The sequence below is a fragment of the Synchiropus splendidus genome, chromosome 6 (assembly GCF_027744825.2).
Source record: "Synchiropus splendidus isolate RoL2022-P1 chromosome 6, RoL_Sspl_1.0, whole genome shotgun sequence".
Taxonomy (NCBI): Eukaryota; Metazoa; Chordata; class Actinopteri; order Syngnathiformes; family Callionymidae; genus Synchiropus; species Synchiropus splendidus.
In genome coordinates this window covers 10829871-10849092 of record NC_071339.1, presented here as the reverse complement: position 1 = coordinate 10849092, position 19222 = coordinate 10829871, and the positions used below count along the sequence as shown (strand labels likewise).

Here is a 19222-nt window from a genome sequence, read left to right as displayed (position 1 = left end):
AGGCGACACACAGTTGTTACACACGCTCTTATTCAATGCGGTGAATAGAGGGGGCAAGAATTAAGGAAATGTTTTTTGTGGGCGCCACTAACTGCTGTTATAGTAATTTGTTAGTCATTATTGGAGATGGTTTATTATGTGAATGACACTGGCGGAACAGTGCACTGTGGGTCCATCAACCAGATTAATGGGCAGTCACCGTAAAGGTGAAAGGGAGGGTCCAGGTAGGGTGTAACGACAGAGACAAGATAGTCTAGCCAGAGTAGCAGCATCATAGGTGCTGCAGAGACAAATGCCCTAAAAGTGGACACCAGAACTAAGTCAGGATTAAGCTACTTGTAAATGAGTTTGAGTGTTTCTATATACAGATGGTCAACTGATTGAAACAAATGGATAACACATACCCATCATGGAGGTGGACATGAACATGGTGTTTTTCACAGAAAAAGCCTAAAAAAATGACTAAGGTCTGTTACTCACACAAGTTGCTCATCCCGGCCGGAAGAGACGGACCGCTGCTGATTGGAGATTTACCTTTCATGATGAATATAAATATAAATATTCACAAAAAAGTCCCTGCAATTTTTTTCCTCACAAGTGTTATTACTATATTATACACTTTACGAATACATATGTACTTGTGTCAGACTTTGATGCCAAATAAAACAAGAAGCAGCATTTTATATGCTTGGCCTGCTTTCTGTCTGACTCCACTGTTCCTTTCCAAATATTTGGATCGATGGCCAGTGTAAAACTCTTGTCACCCCTGAAATGGGTAGGATTTTGTCACTACATGATGGTGCAGCTCATGTTCATTTTTGTGGCTTATGGGTCTGTAAAAAAGTATCACTGAGCTGAAAGGCAAATGTAATGACTTTGTATGAGGACACAGAGTCTCAGGGGGTAAAGTATGTTTTTAGGAGTTATTACGATTGGGACTTATGTCTCTCTGTTATATTCAGTAATGTACTGATCGTAAAGTGGGATCGGGCAATGGTGAAAATTGCCTGTCCAGGAGCCGAACCTGGCATTTGAACTCTATGTTTAGTTTCACTGCGCTTTCCAACTCAGATCTGCGGTTCATCAAATAAAATCATCAATCAGTCGATTCTCTGTATGTCATTGTTTAACATTTTCTTGATCGAACGTGCTTAAAACTACATTGATAAACATAAATTCCTTCTAAATATCCTCATTATGCAAATCTCAACTGTTTCTCGTGTCTGAAGTACAATTAAAAGCAAGCTGGCCACACATTTATAGTGGTCATACTTTGTGGCAAAGTTCCCACCATGTCTTTTATGTGTTATAAAAAAGGAAGCCAGCTCATATTTGAACACTGCTGCCGGTGGAAGTGATCCATTCATCCTGTCAACAGAGAAGGACAGGAAGAGAACAAAGTCTGTATCACGGACGAAATTCTTTCCCCATGTTTCTGTACACAGGATATTGAGTGTGCCTCTGGAAAGCTTCCTTCTTCCAGGGAAACCTATTGGATTACTGATAACCTTGGAATGGATAGGTCCAGGACAGATGGCGTGCATTTGGGTCCCACTGAGAATGAAGAGAGGAACATTAGCTAATAGATGTCACCAATGAACATTTAGACAATGTTTTTTGCTTTCATGTATTTGGGATTTATTGGCATGCAAATGTGGGAGGTTCCCAGAGCACATTAAATGCCTTATAGTTGTGCACTCTTCTCATTCTAAGAAGGAGACTATGCATTCTTTTCCTGCCAAATTTGAGGACAGAGAATTATTTTAATTTTTATATTTTTTATAATCCTTCAATATCTTGGCGGTGTTTTCTCTGCTAAGATGCATGTGTAAAACCTTCCACAATGCACTCTGGGAAGCTCATTTTAGTATTATTCAGAAAATATTTTCTTTTTTGAAGAGAATAAACACGGTCCTGCCTGACACACATGAGCACACACCCAATAATAAGACTCCAATAACACAAGTTGTCTCTAAATCCCCCAGTGGCAGGCCTGCTTCTGGGTTGCCGTGGCAACAGTAGTCAGGGCGTGCTTGGCTTGCAGTAGAGTGGAATAGGATGGCTGAGGCAGATAGGGAATCGTATAGAGCTTTGATATTTGTGCTACATGCTGTTGCAACAGCCATTGCTGCTGAATGTTGCAGAGAGCATGACTTCAGCTGGGGTAGAAAATAAAGTGGGCTTGTAGGTCATGTTTACCCATGTGGATGCTGCACTCACACACACACACACATGCATGCCCGTGTGCGACTGCGTTGTTGGTGCGAGGACGAACAAGGCTGAAGCAGTGGAGATAAACAGAAACGATTGGATGTGTGGTCATTTACCGCGCCCCGAGATGCGCTCATTCCGTCAGCACATGAGCCTTGTCGCAAGGACGAGAGCCTCCTTGGGAATTGTTTGCAGCTAATTTAGATCAGCCTCACTTAAATTACAGTGTTCACACCTCCCTGTTTGTTAATGAGTACAGTAAATACATCATTTACAGACTTGAGCTGCGACCTCACATTGCACTCTGTCCAGGATTTTGCCTCATTTTTGATGCTGTCAATAATGCTGGTATACAAGTATTTTTGAATTTTTGAAAGTCGCTATCATTAATTTTCAGGCTGGAATAATTTTAACCAAATATGCTTTATTTGCATAATATTAAGACATAAATGTTCATGCTAAATAGAAAATGATGATAAAATTAGAGCATCTTTTTTATGATGATAATCCGTGAGTAGTTTCTGGGCTGACGCCATGTAGTGAGCGTTCGCTGTTCTGTTACGGTGGTGGGGAATGGTTGCGTGTGCGAGTTGTTCAGCGGCTCTTTATTGCACACAATTTAAACAGTAACTGCTGATATGTACCACAGGGTCGTGATGTTGACTTTCAGAAATAGCGTGGAGAGAGATGGATCTCGTGGTTAGCCATGTTTGTTTACGTCCGCCCCGTATAGTGTTTGGGTGACGGCAGGCTGCAGTAGCAAGTTCTGCTTTTTAGTTCAGTCTGTTCTGCATTTCAACCATGGAAATTTGGACATGATGATACATTATAAATATATTCAGAATTGCTCACGTGCGAATCACGACATTTGCCAGCAATATTTCTGGGCAAACGTGAGTGTTTGGTGTCGCACATGACTGCATCTCAACAAGGAGGGAGGGAATATGATGCTGCACGTGCTGCAAAGAGCGAAAGGAGACTAAAGTGATAGATGGAATTGGCAGGAAAGTTGCGGTGATTGGACAAAATTGAAGCGCCTTGCTGAAATCAATGGACTTGGTAAGAATTTGGTTTTCATAGTTGAGATTGCGACATCGCCATCCCCTGCAGGGACTGGTTAATATCTTAGATAATGAAAAAAAAATCACGATGCATGTATGACTTTGCTCTGGAAGAAAACAGGAATAGATCTTAGACAAGACAGAAAAATGTTGTGTGTGGTTGCGTTTCCTGGCTGTCTGTCTTCATGTGCCCTGCAATGGAGTGGAGCCTTGGTTCCCCCTGTGAGCCTATCCCGGGAATATGTCATAGAAAATACAGATATTCTGGAGCAAATCATGAGTTTGAAGACATCTATAAATAATGTTGAGTCAACACAACTGTGTGGACTTGGCTCGCTAACCAATTCAACTGGACAAGCATGCATTAATCCTATATGTGTTTGCATGACATATCTCACAGTCGACAATATTTCTTATTGAGGTCGACGTCATAGTCCGGGGCGGAAAAGATGGAACAGCGTGCACACACACTGAATTCTTCAATCTAACGGTGTGCCTTTAAGCTACCGAGTCAATACCTGTCGTACATATTTATTACTGTAAAGCCTATGAACCATGGCTGAAGGATTTGAAAGAAGAAAAAAAAAATCAGTAAAGCTTATGAGAGGGGAATTTCCCCTCCACATACTGTACAGAATATTGCTGCAGAGATCGGATGCACAGCAAACAGGCAATTAGTGTCAGCACGACGATGGAAAATCCATAGTTTCATTACTGGCCCAGTGGTATAAATGTGGCTGGGAGGCGACCAAAGCTCCATCATGGGTCCTATGGGAGCAGGAATGGCTGCATTTAGTGATTCAGTGGAGTGAAGAAGCAAGAGGGTCAAGGTTGCAGCTGCCAGTGAAGTGTTTGCGAGACAAAAAGATGCTGCTAGATAAAGTTAATTTGCACTAAGTGGCACACTTTGTTCCATCTTACTCTCATTTTCGACTGTTGTTGTAGAAAATTATTTAAGATGCAAAGAATTTGCTTCATGAAAAAAATATGAGGTCATTCCTCTTTTTTTGCCGTCATAATAAAGAAATGTTTGGATGCATTCCGTTTTTTAATCTAGCCTCTTGTTTTTATCTATTATGACGTCATAATCCTCAATCCAAATTCTTTATTTATAACCGTGGTGCAGAGTTCAGGCCTCCAGAGACCAGAGTGGAGCCCAGTTCCATTTGGGTAGAAAGAGGTCAGTTGCAGTGGTTCAGTTTCCTGTTGAGGACATCACTTTGACTCACATAGTCTTTGGAGCTTTTTCGTGTGCCTGGACCACCTGAATCGATTTTCAAGAAGGAAAATGGAGTTTGTTCATACATAGCTGGCACTGTTCTATAACCACCAGGTGCTGTTTATGCGGTGGCAGAACAGGGTTCAGCATTGAGACTGATTCATGAAACAAACTTCTGAACTCTAAACCATGCCGCCATTTATTTTTTATCACATTTTTAAAGTAATTTCCGGACTATAGGTCGCTTTATTTTCCTTGCTGTCTGAACCCTGCGCCTGATACGACTCGGCTAATATATGGAAATTTACAGGCTAAAGAGTGTCGCGCTGCCAAAAAGCTGAGTGTCGTCACATCAAACCAATGAAATCACAGGCATTTTATTTACCGTAAAGTGCTCAAAATGCACTGTTTTCGCCCAAGCCGGAGACAAGAAGCAGCAGCTGGGACCGGCTGTGGTGTCGGACACATGAAAATGGCGCTTTTTGAGCACTTTAATGTAAATAAATGATGTAACGAGTTGATGATTCAAGTTCAGAACATTGCCTAGTTTGTTTCATGAGTCAGTCTCGATACTGGACACTGTTTTCAAAACTAGTTTAGAAGCGCTCCTCATGCATTTTTAAGCCTGGTGCACCACTGTCCTTTCTATGGCGCAGACAGCACCAGTGCACCCACGGCTTAAAGACCGGTGCGGCTCATGTATGAACAAGATCTATTTTCCTTCTTACACTTAGTGGGTTTGGCTAATATTAAGGTACCACTTTATAGTCCTGAAATTATTGTACATTAGAGTGCTCAAAAAGTGTTGTTTTTCACCCAGGTGTACAAAGTGAATACCCTATAGTTTGTAATCCATTTGCCTTCTTTGGTGTATGGAATACATGACTTTTATATCATAGTCAAGTGTGGCAAAAAGGGTATTTTTGTGCTGATCTTGGTAACGGTGGTGTAGCATGTCATAAACACGCCTGACTTCTTTATTCCCATCTCCTTGGAGAAAGAAACCGAGCCAGCAGCAATGCAAATTGAGTAAAATGTTCCACAAAGTGGCTTCTCCCATCGGGACTTCTTGACTCCAACACTGACTTAACGTGCAAGTGTGTGTGTGCATGTGTGTCATAGCTTTACATATTGCGTTGTGGGTGTCTGAATGTTATTTGTTCATCACGTGGTGGGAACCGTGTTCTTAATTCTGTCTGACTGCTGTGGCTACAGGCCGTTTGTAATGTCATTTTAGGGGTAAAAAGTCGTGCAACCGGCGAGGTAGCGTGTGGAAGAATGCTGGGAGCAAAATGTTGATGGGATTTCTCTCAATCTCACTGGCAGACCCGATGAAGTCGTTGATGAAAAGTTCCAATTCATGTCGCAGCTGCAAGTGCATTCGGATTGAGGGATGGAGACACAGGTTCATCAGAGTTGTGAATTTGTCACAGATCAGTTTAGAAATGCACAGATGATCACTTCTCATTGCTCTGACTTTTAACATCGGTAACTTTCCCTGTTAACGTCTGAATGGTGGCTCAAATGCTGCTTGATATCAAGGAGTTTTATTTTGTCTGTCTGGCAGTTTTGCCTATTTATGTTTGTTTAAAAAAATCATTTTAAAATGCATCACACTACTTGAACAGGGATTTTATTCCTCATAACATTGCATTTGATATCTGTGAAAAAGGGTCTGTCCAAGAAGCCAATCTTGGCATTTTAACTCTATGTTTAGCGCTCAAGTTGACATCACACGCTGCGCCCGTCATAATGGAAACATGGCAGCAGCTAAGAGCACAAACTTAGCTCTGTAATGTAAATATATATAATTATTTCTAATGTCAATTCCACTTCACACTCTTGATTTGCATCTGTATGGGGCTCATCTTTTGTCGTGAGGATAACACTGAAAACACCGAGCCAAAGTAATGTCTACATTACTTTTCATTTGTTGTCTTTCCTGCTTTCTTGAATGTTCATCGTGTTTAAATGATGTTTTCCTACTGTGGAAATTGAACCCACTTACATTGCATATTTATTACGTGTATGTCAAGAAGCTGATGAATCTTGACTCATTGTAGTGCTCTGAACAGAAAACAGTTTTTAAAACAAAAAATCATTAGCTCTCAGTGATTTATCGGAATTGTACGTTCGTAAAGAAAAATACCTGTTTTTCTAATCGTCTACATCTTGAAAAATCAGCATCACATGCCCTCCTGTGAGCATGAATCAAGTTTACCTCCGGATGAACTCTCAGATTTGGTACACTTTTCTGGCCTTAACCCTCACTCCCACTGTGTCTTTTGAGGGGGCCGCATTCGCCTGGCTAAAATTTATTGTCCACCACACATGTGAGTGTTTTCTCTGGGTTCATTTGTGTATCCAATATGGGTGGACAGTGAAACATGGCTTCTCAAGCAACGTCTCAGAAAGACCTTTGTTTGCTTGCGAATGTGAATGCAAATGAAAAGTTCACACAGACGTGTAGTGTGTCTGACTCAGGTACCTCAGGAACCATGAATAAGGAAGTAGAAAACAATAGAGTAGTGACGCTAGTTTACTGGAAGTGGCGCATGTCGGAGAAGGAAGGGAACAGAAACATTGACGTAGAAAACTATTGTGAAAGGACTGCGTCTTCATGTGAAATAATCACCCGATCCTCAGCAGATATTACCAAACTGGTTTCCCACGAAGTCATTTGTTTTGGTGCATTTTGAGTTTGAGGATTGAGGGCACATTTCCATCCGGCACTTATCTCAACAGCCTGCCAGATGCAGCACCATTAGACGTATTTACAACAGCGCCTTCCCTCTCCGCCGACTCTCCCTTGTGTTGCGTCCCTGGAGGATACCAGTGAAGTGTGCGTCTTTCTAAATGCAAAGAGCTTGTTTTGCCATCTGTAAGATGCGCATTCCTTGATATACAAATTTCCGACTAATCAAGCTTTTTTAATTGTCCTCTAAATCCTGCTGAGCTCGCATGCTGCTGCTTAATGGTGTCAGTGTGTGTGCGCGTGAATCACTTGTGGAAATGTGCGTCCAGGCTGTTGGAAGAAAAACAACTTTAATTCTGCCTTCATATTAGGGTGTAAGGTAATAGCGATACGGCCAGTATCGCGATACTTGTGTGATGTTGTCCTCATATTTAAGTCAGCTATATCAACATTTAATACATGGCTGCTTGGATACGACTCAGCATTTGTGACGTGTTTTTCTTTTTGCATGTTATTTTGTAGATTAAGGTAGCTATTGATTCCTCTGTTGGCTGCGCAAAGGTTAATAACAATAAATTCTTTATTTTCATGCACATATTGTACAGCGTTATCAGATTTCCCCTGTTGAGAATGATGGCGACGAATATTGCAATATATTGTTGAACTTAGAGTATCGCAGTGTACCGTATGATCACTCCAGTATTGGGATATGTATTGTATCACAGCCCTGTTTCAGGCATGCTCACTGAATAGAATGACATCAGTAGCTAGTCTGTTGTGTGCCTGCAACAAACTTTAGTAATAGTATTATTAGTCATAACAAGGTTATAATTGTGCTTTATATTGTTTTATTTTATTATACATTATTAAAAACAACTTGACTATATCAATGATAGCTGTTTAATAATGCAGCGAGCACTGTGCCATAAAAGCTTTGTTTTTTTACAGCTGCATAGTTAAGTAAGGATATGCCATTCGTGTAGATGCAATTCATCCCATGACATAATAATAAGACCTGTCTTGCAGGGAAGGACTGTTTCTATATTACTTGTATCATATTCCATGGTGGTCATAATATGGAACGATTTAAAGCTGATTTACTGTAATATCATTAGTGAATAATGCGGAACAACAAACAAATTTCTTCCCTCCAAAAACTGCATGCGAAATCGTAATCACCCAACTCAATTTTTAAAAAGAGTTTTAACTTGCATAGTGATTTCTCCTTAGCCTCGTCTGTTTCAAATGCCTTCCTGCTCAGCTTGATACTGACGCCTAGATTCTGCGCCACCGCCATACGTACATTTTGTATATTTCATTCATGTGGACATGCTTAAAATTTTTCCTCGCACGAAAAGCTAAAAACGCACACGATTTATTCTTTTGTCCAGGATCAGAAGAAAGCAACATTTGTTGTTCCAAATCCGGTGTCAGTTTATTCAACATTTTGTTGCTCTCCACATGAGCTTTTCCCACATCGTTCTACACCATCCGAAGAGAACAGTAATGTTGAGGCTTACAGCAAAGTCAACACAGCTGCGATATAATCTTTACATGCATCGCTGTGAAACTGCCACAATCAGGCCTGATGACTATGATTGCATGTTGGTGTAATTGCCCACAGTGTCCATGCGCCGACCTGTATGTCGACCTGCGCACTGGTGTCTTAAAGTGATCTGAGGTTAATGACTTCCATGTTGTTCTATATGTACAACTTCCCTTGTTCATGCCGGCCTCCTCTTGCTGTGTAGGGCAGATTGAAAGAAAGGCCAGAGGAAGGGGGGAGGAAGGAAATGGGCCTGGGAGGGGGGGGACACTGGTCCACATTGGCAAGAGAGAGATGATGAACAGAGTGACATAATGCAGCACTCTTCTATAAAAAGCAATCTTGTGACTGTCCAGTGAACTCAGCTGACTGTCTGGAAACTTCGCTGCTCATTCTGCTCTCTCTGCTTTCCAAATATAGGGAACCCTTTTTGACATGATGATGTAAGCAGTGAGTGTAAACCTTCTTCTTTTCCTCCTGTTAAATGATTAATGCAAACAGTTGTACACTGTTTGACAATTCCCTTCTTTTCCATATGGATCTTAGTTCATACCTCGGTATCTACCCTCTGCCTGGGTGGAGATGGCCTGCGCCATGGGCAGCCAAATCCATTCACAGTATATGATTTTTCTGAGCAGCTAATGAGGAAAATACATGTTAAATGTAGGCTTGGGTGTGGGGGGCGTAGAAGAATCCCACTGGCTTTAGGACCCTTTGAATGAAGAAAGATTTTTGCAAAAGTTTGAGCGCATCATATCCTAGTTTTGTTTTAAGCTCCCCACTGGTTTGAATGTTGCCAAATTTGTTCCTACTAATTGCGCCAGTGCTGCTCAGCCCTGGATGAAGTCAGTCTCCCGCTGAAACATGCAGCCTCTAATTGTCATAGTTTGGCAGGAATCTGGATGAATGTGGGTGATCCGCATCATCATAAAATGCTTTGAGTGTCAACCAAACCCATCCCCACCTACTCCTCCCGAGACGCTGGCTATTGTGTTTCCATGGCCACGTGCCAAACCAGGAGGGGCATCTGTCCCCCACCTGGTCGCACCAGATGCTGGGCCTCTGCTGCTGTGGCAAATGTCTATGTTTGTGTGCTTTAATGTTGGCATGCAGAATGGGTGTGTATTTTTTCTGTCCTTCCATCCATTGTCTCGCTTTCTTTACTCCCTTTATCACCCAGAAGTTTCAAGCTATAAAGTTGCTGCTTTTAATAGTGACAGTATGTGAGTGCAGAGTGTTCTAAGCCTCATGCATTAAAAAGCAGGAAAGTCAGCGTTGTTGCTGGGCCAGGTGTTCAATCCTTCGCTTTACCCCGAAGGTGCATTTATTTTGTACTTGTGTCGGCACAAGAATCTCCACTTCTTGTTTATATATTCCCCAGACAAGGCAAGTATTGAAAACGCTGGTGACACGACTTCTGTGTCATATTTCTGAGCAAGAATAATGATTATAGTTCCCTTTTCACACTATTAATCTTCCTGCTTTCTACTTAATCATCCCAGAAACCAACTGACAGTACGAAAGGTCAGAGAGTGAGCGTTGAGTGAGGACATGACCCAACTATTTCCCCTAAGATTTAGACATCGTTCCTCTCAGTGGGCGTCATCAAGCAAGAACAATCAGCAGAAATGATCAAACAGGATTTGTGACTCAGCCATGTCATAAGGTTGAGGGAGTTGAGGAGGAGTGGGCTGGTGTTCATTTACAAGGGTTATATACACACGTCAACATGCTAAGATTTTAGATAATAATGTGGTTGAGTCAGGGAGGAAGGGATTGAAGGGGAAAAGAAAAATAATTACTTTATTTTTTAATATTAATATTTCCCCATGTATGCATACATAAACTACATGTCTCTATGTCTCTATGTCTCTTCATATGTCCGGCAGGATTCACAATGGACATGCGCCTGTCCTTTTATTATTTCTGTCAGGATTTTTCCTTTGAATGTGGCGGCTCTCATTGAAGCTGCAACAATCATTTAAATAGCGGAAACCAGTCACATCCTTCTGGTTGTGGCTCAGGAATGAGGGATAGAAATTGGTGATCATACGTTGTGAAATTATATTATCTAAAGGTTATGCTTAGGTTAAGGATATTCCTTTGTTTTGATTGATTTATCTATTTTTATTTGACACGCTTAACGGCACATTTAGCACAATAGTCGATTGTACTTGCTTGTTCTGTTTGGTGGGCAGCAACCAGGAACTTTTCAGCATGTTAAGAAAGCAGAGTGAGCTCACTGGGACAGAGGGAGAGGCGTATTACACTGGAGGTTGGGCATCATGAGCTTGTGAAGACCACATTTCTCAAAGTCTCACCACTGCTCTGTGTTTAACAACCCTGCTATTTCTCCTCCCCATTACATATTTCAGCATTGGTCCTGTAACTCGAGGCCCAAACTTAAGCCAGGTACTTTCCTTTGGCTCTTACCCAAACACAAGTTTGCAATTGCCGCAACATGGTGGAGCTGAACCAGCAAACATTTTCTCTGGGATTTCTGTGCTAGCTCAGTGTTATTATTTGGGTGGATAAACGATAAAAAGTTACTGTAACTGCCCACAGAAACTGCTATGTGTCTCTTTCAATAGACTCTGAAACTGCCTTTGCCTGCCCTTATGGAATTCTAACACAAGACTTCACTCACTCAAGTTCACACAGGCCACTCCACCTAAGTACTTTAGTGTGTTTTCACCTCCCGCCTTCGAACAGACTATATCTGGTGTGCCATTTAACCTTTTCCATTAGAAGCTCGAGCATTTTTGCTTAGCTGCTTGTCAAGAAATATAATCGCCAGTGGAAGCTAAATGTCCAGATTCTCCAAATCTTTTGCAGTTTTGACTTATTGATAGCCCTGAATATATAGTACACTGCCATAAAGTAAATACAATTGTGTTGGTAGGAGCAGTAATGGATTGCTCTGAAAGACTTATGGAATGTGGCCTTTGTCACGCACTAGTGAACACAAGTGTGTCACTATCTCTGACTGTTTCAACTCTTGACCTCGTCTTCATTTCTAACCGACTGAGCCTCAATCTCATTACTCAGTTTCCTGCTAGAGGAGGGTTGTACCAGTCCTTCTTTATTGATTGTTTGGGCCAAAAATGCCTGATTTTGCAGCATATTTTAATGAAAGATTGTGGTGAAAGTTCTGATCATTCATCACAAAACATTGAGTATTTCAACTTCAAAGAAGAAGATGTTCATGTTAAATAATAAATGATAATAAAATAAGTTAATCTTTTTTATGATGTTCCATGAGTAGTGTCTGGGTTGACACTGTGTAGTGAGCACTCTTTGTTTTGTTACGTAGCTCCTCCCAAAGTTGGAGATTCAAAGAGTCAAAGATTGGACATTTATAAATCGATTCAAAAACGTTCACGTCCGAATAGCGACACTTGGCGGCAATATTTGTGAGGAAATGTGTGTGCCATCGCACATAAGTTCATCTCAACAAGGAAGGAGGAAATATGATGCCACACATGCCGCATAAAGGAGTAGGAGAAAGGAGACTAAAGTGATTGGTGGAATTAGAGGCAAAGTCATGGTGATGCAACAAGATTGTAGCGCCTTGCCGAACTCGCTGGGATTGGTTGGAATTTCGTTAATAGTTGCAATTGCAACATTGCCATCTCCTGGAGGGACTGTGAAACGTGAAATACAAAGGGTTGATGATGTTTTGACTTCTGTTACGCTGATATTTTAGTTTGCTTATGAAAGAAAGAAATGATATACAGGAAGTTAGATTTCTAGATTTTATGTTGCGCGACATTTCACTGTCATGAGGCATAAGTCGAGGAATCCAGTGTAGTAGATTGTCTGATGACAATCTGTGAGGAAAGGCAACAGCGTATTCATTTTAATGTAATTTGAAATACAGAGAAGTAGTCAATCAGGTCAATCAGTTAGACTTTCAGTTGGACTACCATTTCATTCTTTATGTGTCGTCTGTTTACACTTAGTCCATCGTGTGATCAAAGCAACTTGAACATTGAGAAACCATCAGTGACGGCAGCATTGGTTTGGTGGCTAACAAGATGATAGACTGAGTTCACATTTGCGTTGTTTTTCACTGGCTAACACACAACATTTTAAAAATGCTGCAGACATGCACCCACAGAACCACTGCCTGCCTACCGCCACTGTAAATTGCTCTAAACAGTGCTATAAAATCTTATTTTAAACGCTACTGCGTTCCTCATTGCTTACTGCCAGACATCATTTTGACTCTCTATTTTATTTTGTTTTTCCCCTCAAACCCCTGCACCGAGATGAGACTTCATTACCAGTAACCTGACTCTTAATTTGAAACATCTTCTCTGTTGCCAAGTAATGATTTTGTGGTTACTGCTTGCTGTTTTTTCATTTTCTCTAAACCCCCCTGCCCCCATCTGTCTTTGGTGTTTTTGATTTTATTTTGGGTGGAAAGTGACAGACTGCTTCTTAATTTATATGTTCTATACAGTTTTGAAATGTAGAATGGGTACAAAACAAGGGTGGCATTATATAGTTATGTAAAGTGGCCATGAAATGAATGCATATGTATGTTTTCTGTGCGAGTGGCTAAAGTGGGTAGAGAAATCAGTTTGCAGTGGAGGGAGGAATGTTCTGGATTGGAGTCATTGGGCGCTCACCTCATTGAGGTGTGGTTTTGGCCTGGCTCCCATTATGCTCGTGTGTTACATCCATTGCTAACATCTGCTTCCACACACGCACACACAGACACACACACACACACACACATATATACTCAAGCAGACATGGGCACAATGGCAAAGTCAAAACAGAGCCTCAGCCATGATTTCTGCTGCTTCCAAGAAAGATTGAAATCACGTTTCTTTTTTCCTCGGTGTCTCTAAAATATGCTATTAGATGCACCAGTGGCCATGTTATCAGCGTGCCTCTGCCACTAGAACACACACACACACACACACACAGTCTCACACACAGCTCCTATTGACTACAACACTAGACAATAGAAACCAATAGTCGAGTGCCAGATTTATTTTTCACATTCTTCCCCTTTGATGAATGCAGTATGTATAAGCCCTATTGTGAAGAGATGAAACTAAATTGGGAATATAGAGCGATAGATTGTTTGCTCACAAATTGATGGACTGGCTCCCATTTAATATGCACCTATATTTATATTCCCTCCACTCCAATTTAGTCTCCATACAAACAGGTAACTCCCTAGTTGTCATTTTTATCATATTCAAATGTGCTCTGCTTCTGTTGCCAAAGTTGCATACAGGCTGGGAATGATATCAGCTAGTCTTAGTAGCAAAAAAAAATCTACGAGTGCAACTGTTGAACTAGAAGCTATATGGCAGGTTTGACTTAAAACTTAATGGAACACCACTTATACCTGATGTTGCCTATGCCTGGTCTAAGACGAGTTGATACAGCTATTTGGTTAGCATTTTTTCTCGCAGCCTGAAGCCAGAGGCTTACGCAACGATGAGGCTAATATATGGATTTTTACCGGCTAAAAGGAGTGTTGTGCTGCCAAAATATTGAGCCTCATCTCATCAAATTGATGAAATCACAGGCATGCTATAGTCCGGAATGTACGGTTTGTCACCTTGTATAAATTGGGAAAACATGTAAGTGCTTGGTATGTTTTGGATCCCAATGAAACCATGCTAGCCAAATAACGCTACGCAACGTAAATGTTGAACACATGCACAAAGAGAGAGAAAGCTGTATCATCATCAAGTGCGTATTTCACGAAGGAGTCGCAGTGGCATGTTCCTTAAAGAAAAGTGGTTCAAAACCCATTTAACTGATTGGAACTAGATAGCATCACAATTTATAAACCATATCATCTAAATCAGTCCATAACGCTTCAAGTTATTTTCAACGCAGACATACGAACCAACACTGTTGAAAACGTAACCTCGTTGAAGGCGGTAATAAATGAACTTGATTCCCGGCCTAGTGGAAGGTGATAAACAAAGGGAATGATGTATGGAAGATCAATGTAAATATGGTTGTTTCTATTGAATTGCTTTGTTTACTTGAATTCTCACGTAAAAATGGCTTTTAATTAGTGAGCAGCATGACATTGTAAAGCGTCAGAATTGGTGTCACCGTCTGCTCTGAGATGTGTGTGTGAGGTGCTAGATAGATAAAATGCTGTGGCCACTCCGGATTCAGCGACCTGCTACACACACTTATCTGGCGACTTCTACCTAAAGCAACTTAATTTGAAAGGTTCGGGCAGGCGAAGAAGAAAAATTTGAAACTTGTGACCGTCAGCCATGTACATGAAAAACATACTGAAGAATGTTGTTCAAATAACAACGTACGTAGAAAATTAAAAGGGCTACTAGCGCAAGTATTCTGTATCGGTGAGCACTCAAATGCAAGTACTTGTACACTACCCCGTCATCCCTTAATAGTAGTAATGGTAATATTACAGTGAATAAATGCTGCAATTATACATTAATACAGATTACTATACAATCATTAACAGAACTATGACATCACTGAAAAAAAAGCAGTCGATACTGTGTTGTTGATTGATTTCACATCTGTATTAAACCAATTGACTGCAAATAACCTTGAAAACAAACCAACCAATGACACACACCGACATTCCACTGCTTGTCTTTGTGATTTGTATGTGTTCTTCTACGTGCCTCGTCCGTCACTGTCAACACAGCTCTTTGTCCATCTTGCTGCTTTTGAAGGAAGACGTGTTTTGTCTTTGTGACCCACATATGGCTCGGGTTTACTCTGTCTGATCGCGGTGATGAAGGACGTTTTTGTGTACTATGCTCCTGTCTAAACTACACACACAAAGACAGACAGTTAAGTGAAACCAAAGTCAACATTCGACTGCGAGACTGAACGTGTAATCATCCAACTGACTGGATTATGTTTCTACAAACGCACAAAAGGTGTGCTCACATACGGCACATGTAGTCAAAGGAGGGAACCACTGGTGTATTTGTTTTGTGTCTGGGCCTATTTACCTTTTGCTTAGCTCCCATCGCTGTCGGAAATGATGCATTTTAGACTTTTATCTGATAGGCTGTTGGGGATAAAAACCCAGCTTATTGGCACAAAGAGGTTATATGAAGTTTACATGAATCTGTCCAAAGGATAAAAGGAAAGTGCCATCTGTTGTTTTTAGATTGTTGTATGCAGCTGTTTGGAATAATCCAATCGTATTAAAACGGCTGCTCATATGGGAATAATTTTCTTTGATAACATAATTTTCATTGAGACACTTTGACACTTTTGTCTTGAATGAATGCTGGAAATGGTGAAGAAGTTTGAGGAGTGTTTCTACAACTTGATTCACGAGGATTATCTTAATCAAATTGCTTGAAAATGTTCTTTTAAGTTTGCATTTTATCTGTTGCCTCTTCAGGACCAACGTTACATTCGGATACGGACGCAGCCTTCTGTCTGTGCAGTGTGCACTCATTTCCTCCGTGTTTGGGCGCAAAGCTTACGGTTACGGGCCAAACACATCAGTATCACCGGAAACCGTGGGGGGGCAGTGTTGTTGTCACTACCTGATATGTAGCTATAATGAGACATGAAGAAGACATAACAAGCGTTGAAATTCTCCATCGTTTTCCTCTTTTGTTGATACTTCTTCCTCAGTCGCCATGTTTGTTTTGGAGTTTGTTGTCATAAACCTTTGACCAGGGGCTGCTCCCCCTGGTGGGCATATTGGTGAACAGCAAGGTAAAGAACGTATGGATACGTGATCAGTGACGGGAATATGGTTGGAAAGGGATGGGTTCTGGTTTTCTGTTCATAGCGGGAGCATGAGTATCCGTACATGGGGCGTTTTCTTGGAACACTCTCCTACCAATATTTAGTCTCATCTGTCTTTGCTCTCCTTGTTGAAAGAAACAACATAGATATAATCACAGCGTTTGACTACCTATCTTTCTCTCCTCAGTTGTCACTCCTTGTGTTGACAGGTATCATTCTCATGGATGTGCTGCTGTCTTATCCTATCAGCCTCTCTCTGTCGCACTGTGCCAGCCTCCCTATCACGAGCGAACGATCCTGTGTGTCTATCAGAGCTCACCAGGCCTGCTGACACAGATAAAACCCAACATTTAGGATGTACTTCTGGGTGGATCGGCAGACTGGGCTATTAATATTCCCGCATTCGGTGAAAACAATGTGTCGTTCAAAGATGTATGTGGGGGGTGAGTTGCATGCCACTGAAGGTTGTTAAACAGAAGAACAAAATGCATTTCAAAGGATGGAATCTGAAGCTCAGTCAAGGCAATATGTTCCAGTGCAGTGGTCATTTGCATTTTTTCTTCCTTGTTAATAAGTCATACACTAATATTCATGTGCTATTCAAAAATACTTATTTCACTGAGTTCATTGAAGCTTAGGTTGACGTCTGCTTACCACATACAAGATTCACAGGAAAAACGTACAAAATAGATCTGGCGTCTTATGAAATGATTTGAGCTGAATGGATGGTGTCAGAGTGATAAGGTTGCGGGAATAACAACATCGTTCTAAACTCTAGAATGAATGCAGTGACCTTGAGGTCATGTTTCAAACTCTTAATATCTGTAATTAAGAGTTCCTGAGTGAACTTTACATCAGTTGGATTGAAGAAATCGCAGCCAGGTGCTCCTTGATATTGAGGGGAATTACATATGCTCCACCAGATTTCAAGCCAAGAAATTGTGCTGAGTAATACAGTCAAGATGCTGTTCCTTGAACAGAAGTGAGGCTTATGTTTTAGCAAAACCTTCAGAATGAAAATATGCCGAGCACATTTCTGGTAACGAAATATATTCAATATCAATATAAGACATTAAAGCTTCATACAATTTGGCTGAGCAATTAACCTTAGAAGAGAACGATCAGTCATATAATAAAGCCTAACCCTAACTCTCTTTACATTGAACTCATTTACTTCTGCTTACAACTTCATCCTATGTCAGGAATATTCCTGTAATTTAATTTTACTCCCCCTCTATAACAACTATAGTTCATGAGTAATATGCATGTGAACATTTCCACGTGCGTGAAAGGTTTTAGCCAGTTTGCACAACAAATCTCACATTTAGAGCCACTAACTTACAAGTCTGAACTCATGTGTCTGTCTTCTGTTTGGTTGGTTATTAGATTGTATCCCTTGACTTCCAGGCAAAGAAGCCTGGTTTGATTTGATTTGATTTGATGATGTTGCTTGTTTTTCTCATCGATCAATCAATAGATCCACCCAGACAAATTCTATATCTATGTGACGCTCATGCTCTCACCATTCTATGTTTAGCTTTTCATTTTTTTTAATCATCCTGAATGTGCATGTGTTATTCCTCCTTCCTTGACTCCTTCTGAGGTTATATATATCATGGATGGTTCACGTCTGTCTTAAGCGTGTCACACACTGATGGGGGAGCCGGATAAGCACATGATTGGTTTTGTCTTGATGCCAGCCATCTGTAAATGAAATGTATCTAATATTTACAGGCCTATTATCTAGATAATAAGATCCATATTTCATTTTCATCTGCAGTGCTTCATCACAGTCTTATGAGCTTATTCGCTTATAGAGATAATATGATTGTTGTCCCTGCATTTTTCCTCTCTGTTGAGATGCTAAATTGATTTTCTTATTGTCCATGGGCGTGTTCAGCCTCCTCCCTGAAGACCTGTGTGTGGATTTCTTTCCTCTCTTATCTCTTCTTTCTGGGCGTTTTTTTTTTAGTTTTGGCCATGTATATTTTTGCAGCTTATCTTTATTGTGCTTTGTCTCTAATGCTAGCTGATAGCATAAGCACAGCCAATAAACATCAGTGATGGAGCGCTAATGCAAGCGCCCTCTTTGTTGTGGCTTGATATGTTACACACAGCTTCCCATCTTTAACCAAGTTAAAAAATGCTTTTTTTCTCTCTGTTATTTTCCAGATTTTGGTCAACTCTGTGAGTTCCAACCGTCCTGCAGTTCTTTACGAGAAGGTGACCTTAAGTGAGGGAGGTCATCCGTTACTGAGGGACATGCTTTTCAGCCCCGACCGGCAGCACCTGTACATGATGACTGACAGACAGGTGAGTCAGAGCTTTATCTATCTTTAAGGACGGCACTTAGCGACGGCATGGGGCGAACGCCCCAAATTTATTGCAAAAGAGTTACTATGAACCAGCCAAAACATGAATATCAAGTAGTTGTTGCTGTTGTCGGAACAATAATTTCCAGCACGGCGGTCGATAAACAACTCCTGAACAAACCCTAATGGTGTTTGGTTTAATCCTCCTCAACCTTTGCTAAACGTAATTGCATGGCTCCAAACTCAACCGCAGTCGCAACCCACGTCTCCGCAACACGACAGTTCTCTAATAATCAAGACATTACAGGCACACCGACATACAGAGTGTGTTATAGGTCACACGTGGAGTGTGTACATGTGCCCGTGGTCATTACCAGCTCCACCGCTGGTAAGTGCCGGGTCTACTTTGATGGTTAGACAGCGGGAGAAAGCAGAGGTGGA

At 41.1% G+C, this 19222-nt stretch overlaps 1 protein-coding gene across 2 annotated transcripts in view; it reads left to right on the top strand.

Moving 5' to 3' along the window:
- Positions 1-19222, top strand: part of LOC128760024 (plexin-A1-like) — a 153187-nt gene that overhangs the window by 48280 nt on the left and 85685 nt on the right. For both annotated transcript variants that reach the window (XM_053866907.1, XM_053866906.1), the window contains exon 4: positions 18642-18782. In XM_053866907.1, coding sequence (XP_053722882.1) covers positions 18642-18782 — 141 coding nt within the window. The remainder of the gene's footprint in view (positions 1-18641; positions 18783-19222) is intronic.